Raw genomic sequence first — 5,516 nt, forward strand, 5'->3', positions numbered from 1 at the left:
TGTAGCAGCGGTTCAACAGCGAGAGCAGAACCAGCCAGCGTCTTACATCGCAGCTCGAAGACTTAAATAATTTTGTGGGTTATTTGTTTAGCTTTCTGACCGTCATGCTAATCCGGGTGAGTGTTGGTAGTTGTGCGCTGCTTTACCTATCTGATCCTCCGTATGTCTTTTTTTTTACTGCAGTGAGCCTCGATGTAGCCAAACTCCGTCAAGTATGGCAATGTTTTTATGCCATATTAGATTCGTTGGGTTGATGCATTTTGACCTGCTTCACCCCACGTGCTTCAATTTTCCGCCGCAACACGCAAACTTCTAGCATTGAATGTTTGGAGCACGTCCGCTTAACGTTGTCTTGAACGTCCAGTGATTACATTTGATCGACGTCCAAATGAAACTTCAAAGAATGTCCTCCCGAACGTCATGAGACATCGCTTAGGATTTGTTGCTGCGCGTTTGCGCAGTGTGAAGGAAAAGAGGAGACCAGCTGCAGGGGCAGGCTGCGAAATGAGGAGCAGGTGAACGGCTTGTGTGATCTGCAACAAGAGACCGTGATCGGCGATCACCGATCATACACTTTTTCACAGAAATCGGCCGATTATGATCGGTGGCCGATCTGCATGCCTCTTATATATAGATGGCACATGTCTCTCGATATTGTTGACATTTTGAGTCTATGAAAATAGTGGCTAAGTCAGCCTATTCCTTTGTTGGTAAATTGTAGGTTGGAAAACAGTACTTTATTTTGTTTTCTTCTTAGTTACTCTAAATTTACCAAAATAAGTTGATCTAAATAGCTCTTTTTAAATCACAATCTTCCCTCTCCTTCTTTCTGAACCTCCTTGTTCTTCTTTGCTCCTCCAACACAGCAGGTGGCGCTGCCCTCCGGCTCTGGCGTGGGGGCGATGGTCCGCCCCGTGACGGGAACAGACATGGGCATCAGGAGGGCAGAGATCCGTCCCGGCCTTCGAGAGATCATCCTCTGCAAGGACCAGGACGGGAAGGTCGGGCTCCGGCTGAGGGCCATCGACAATGTGAGTCAGCAACCGCCTCGCCTGCGTCTTAGCCGCACATAAATTATTTAGCACACACTGATTTTTAAACGCCTTGTTCCACATAAGTGCTTTTGAAGTGCTGTAGAGGTGGGCCCTTTCGTTCACTGTACTTATTTGTGTGTGAAAATAAGAGATTTCTGGGTTGAGTTGGATGATGTTTTGATTAACCCTGAGACTTTTTGTGTGTGAAGAAATTGTGATAACCACTACACTACACAAACTGATCAGCTATGTGACATTCCTGCTTGTCAAAGGCTAATTCTAATAATAGGTGGTAGACCAAATGTTAGTACTACAGAGTATGCTATAAGGCATGTGGTTCTCTCACAGAGCGCACTAACCTACAGATAGACAAACTGTCAAAACTTTGTTTCTGCCTAATTTCAAATAAGAGTTCATACATTAACTTCTCTTCCGTTCTCTTTCTCTGCTCTGCTCACTAACTGACTGTTTGGGGCGACAGGGGCTGTTCGTCCAGCTGGTCCAGGCCAACTCCCCCGCCGCCCTGGCCGGGCTGCGCTTTGGGGATCAGGTTCTTCAGATCAACGGACAGAACTGCGCTGGCTGGAGCACAGACAAGGCCCACAAGGCTCTTAAAGCTGCGGCGGAGACCCGCATCGAGATGGTGGTCAGGGACAGGTGAGGACCGTTTGATGTGAAGAGGCGGGGAATAAAACATGACATAAAACAGTAATTCCAGTCATTTCTATTTTATACTGGAGGAAATTCTGTCTAATTAGCTCATCAGTATTAGGAAACACCCACCTAGTCACTGTAAAGAACTGAGGTCATTACTTTATTTTTTGATGTTACATGATCTATTATTCCTACATTTTAATTTATCCAGGACATCAAAACTGAAGCTTTACCCTTGTAAATCTCTGATGGTCCGCTGTGAATTTTTTGTTTTCCAAGACCTTTTCAGCGCACCATCACCATGCACAAAGACAGCTCAGGACATGTGGGCTTCATCTACAAGTCTGGAAAAATCACCTCCCTGGTCAAAGACGGCTCTGCTGCTCGCAACGGCCTGCTGACCGAACATTACATCTGTGAAATCAACGGACAGAACGTCATTGGACTCAAGGTCTGACTGCATTTATGCCCATCAGTCACGGTTTTGTAAAATTCTCTTAGATGCTGTAAGAATTCAACACAGGGTGGGATTGTTACGGTTGTGACAAAGGAAAAGTAAGATTAGGTGGAATTATTGTTTGTCGCATTTGGATTCAGTTGCATTTCCTTCACCTTTTACACAACCATGATGCAGTAAACACGCTTCCACTATATCCACTATTTAAAATAATTTACCAAAAGTTGATTCCAGATTGCTTATCACATTTTTGCAAGCTGATGGAAACTCGCCAAATGTAATGTTACAAACGGTAGGTTTTAATGGAAAAAGAATCAACGTCTTGCTTAAACTAATGTCACCAGATTTGGGTGACGACCCCGTTAGCTAAGAGGTACTACTTTAGGATACAGAGTCCAACACTTGTATACACTGTTTTGTTTGAAAGGAAATAAATGCTGATACTTTATATCGAAGATTCAGTGACTATATAACTAAGGTCAAAAGATTAAAATAAACACAACTTTACATGTTTTATTAAAATGATTTTAGATGGCCAGAGTTAAACTAATGTACTCACACTGAATAGAATCACAACATAAATGTTTCTCAACAGACTCTTTTTACATTGGTTTTCCACACATCCACATGTTAATATGTTCTAGAATATTTGTTTGTGTAAGTACTAATTTTACCTTCTGTATGTTTTTCCAATAGGATTTAATTTCTGTCATGTCTCTATATTTTCTAGGACTCTCAGATTAAGGACATTCTGAACACTTCCCCCACCACCATGACCATCACCGTCATGCCCAAGTTTATCTATGAACACATGATAAAGAGGTACGCCCAGCTGCATCCTTCCATTTTAATCAGTCTGCTCATTTAGAATTTAAGATGTTCATTTTTTTTTTTCTGTTATCTCACTGACAAAAGTGTGCTGTCAATGTTTTTGGTGCTTTAAACGTATAGTTTGACTCAGACTCTCTGCAATAATAGTTGAATGACTCTTATGCTAATGTTCTTTTGTACAAGATGAAATGAAACCCAAATTTTAATTTATTGATTGGTCATTTAAGCAGTATGTTATATAAACGATCTAGATTCATAATTGGTTCTAAAGTAATTAGTTGATAAATTGACTGAGATTGAATCTCAATTTTCTATTTAGCTGAATCTCCTAAAAAGTGCAAATATTTAACTTTATACTGTATATTTTTAAAGTATTTTTTAATTGTGTGATATTTTACTCTGAAATGGTAATATGCAACACTGTTGAAAATTTAGTTCTGCAGTTCATCCGAAGCAGTTCATCATTTATTTCTGATAAATGGTCACAATAACAAATTTTACTGGATGATGAATTGCCCCACAATGTTGTCCAGACAATCTCAAAGTAATATATTGCCACTAATGCAAGTCCACCCTTTAAATAAACTTTAATTTCATAAATAACTCAACACTGGAATTGTAAGAAATAAAACAACCAAAAACAATAAATAAAACCTAAATAAAAACACACAAACTAAAACCATAAATAAAATGGATTACGGTGTCTTTTAGCAGCTCATTTTTTATTTTTTGAATTATTATGCTATTAATTAATTTATTACAGTGAGCTTGAATAAATGTAATGAATGCGACTGCGTCCCATTTATTTCCAAGCTGATGGAAACTGTATTTGTTTTCCGTCCAGGATGTCCACCGGCCTGCTGCGGTCCGCCATGGACCACTCCGTCCCTGAGGTGTGAGGATCGTCGGCCATGCTGAAAACCGTCACCATGTCTGCAGAATAGTTCCTCTTGTCATTTTTAACCGTTTTTTTCTTCTGTCTTCATACCAAGAAGCCTTCAACTTCACATCACAATTGTTTTCCTTCATTACCTGTAACATATTCTTAAAACGAAACCTTTTTTACTCTTCACTTTTCTACATTTTATCCTTAGTACTGTCTGTATGTTTACTTAGTAGTCTGATGTGTAGTACGCATCTGTTTTTCCTTTTTTTAAATTCAGGATTAGGACTATAGAGTAAGTTGTTTTTGTTTGTTTGTTTTTGTTTTTTTCCTTCTTCTTTTTAAAAAAGAAACATGCACAAACTATCATGAGTCCAGATCTTCCTCCTCAGTATGGAGCCAAGTCGGTGACACTTCATCCTTTCCTAAATGCTGTAGAAGTTGATCGGCAGCCATGCGGATAGTAGATGTAGTCTCTGCACACCTTTTTTTCTGTAAATAATCCAATCTGAACTAACACCTGGGTTCTGCGAATCAAAAATAAACTCATCTAATTCCAGTGTACAGCCATATACCGGGGGCCAGTAGGAGTGGTTTGTTTTTACTTCCTCTCATTTAACGGTGAGGATCAGGTTTTAGTCAAACATTGTGAGTGTTAGCATTTTTTTTTTTATTATTATTGTTGATTTGCTGTTCCGAGATTCAAAGTCTGAATGCAGCAGTTTTCTATATTGTCCAGCAGGTGGCGACCTAGAGTAACACAGTTCCAGCCTCTGAGCTGCAGCTACAACAAACACTGCATTTTCCAGGGGGAACTGTTGGGAAAAGAAACAATGTTTGGAGGGATGAGGGAAATAAAAGAATAATCTGAATATTATTATGGTCGCCTGTTAATTGGTGGTAAAGCGTTGTATGGTTTTGTGTTTCATGAGGAAATGGCTGATATCATTTCATTGGGGGCCCCGAGCCGGGCCCGCCCACTAAGTGCACTTTTCATTACCTTATAAAAGTTTTTTTTTCTCCTGTATTAACCATTTCACCTTTTTTAATCTTTGTGGTGCCTCGTGTTAACCAGACAACTCATAAAAAATAAAATAAAATTCAGACAGGACTTCCTGCTGTCTTCTTGTCTCACGACTGATGAACAACGACCTTACACTTGTAAATTCCCACATGTTCCTCCTTTTATTGCTGTTCATTTTTGGGATGCATGTACTCTTTTTAATTTTCTCCGTATGCAATCTGATTAAAAAAAAATGCTGTCATTCTGTAAAAAATATTACAAAAATCTAAAAGTTTATATACAAATGTAACCAAGATAATATTGTAAAACTGAATAAAGTCTTTTCTGTTCACACCCTGATTCTGCCTCATTGATTCACAGTTCGATGACAAAGACGACAGGAATGCTTCCATCACGCTCTGTTAACATAAGTTTATTTTTGATTTTATACAGTGTGGAGGGACCTGGACCCCATTTGTTTTTATATCTTTTTTTTTTCACTGCACACCCTCTTATTGCATTAAAATAGTTATTTCAGATAAGCTTCAAATATATATTTATTCTGTACAGGATAACGGACGCCTGAACAGGTTTGATGTTAAGGAACTAGACCTCAGGATACATCAGGGTTACTTAGGGAAGGGAACACACACA

At 39.2% G+C, this 5,516-nt stretch overlaps 1 protein-coding gene across 2 annotated transcripts in view; it reads left to right on the forward strand.

Annotated features, from left to right (window-relative positions):
- The window catches only part of sdcbp2 (syndecan binding protein (syntenin) 2), a 15,624-nt gene extending 10,410 nt beyond the window's left edge, over positions 1–5,214 (forward strand). The window contains exons 5-9 of one of the 2 annotated variants that reach the window (XM_007578054.2): positions 870–1,031; positions 1,516–1,691; positions 1,968–2,139; positions 2,876–2,967; positions 3,821–5,214. In XM_007578054.2, coding sequence (XP_007578116.1) covers positions 870–1,031; positions 1,516–1,691; positions 1,968–2,139; positions 2,876–2,967; positions 3,821–3,875 — 657 coding nt within the window. In that variant the 3' untranslated portion in view covers positions 3,876–5,214. Of the gene's footprint in view, positions 1–866; positions 1,032–1,515; positions 1,692–1,967; positions 2,140–2,875; positions 2,968–3,820 lie in introns of both variants that reach the window. The other variant, XM_007578053.2, reaches the window with a different exon arrangement.
- Positions 5,215–5,516: the final 302 nt, after the last annotated feature.

Source organism: Poecilia formosa, unplaced genomic scaffold (genome assembly GCF_000485575.1).
Source record: "Poecilia formosa unplaced genomic scaffold, Poecilia_formosa-5.1.2 Scaffold465, whole genome shotgun sequence".
Taxonomy (NCBI): Eukaryota; Metazoa; Chordata; class Actinopteri; order Cyprinodontiformes; family Poeciliidae; genus Poecilia; species Poecilia formosa.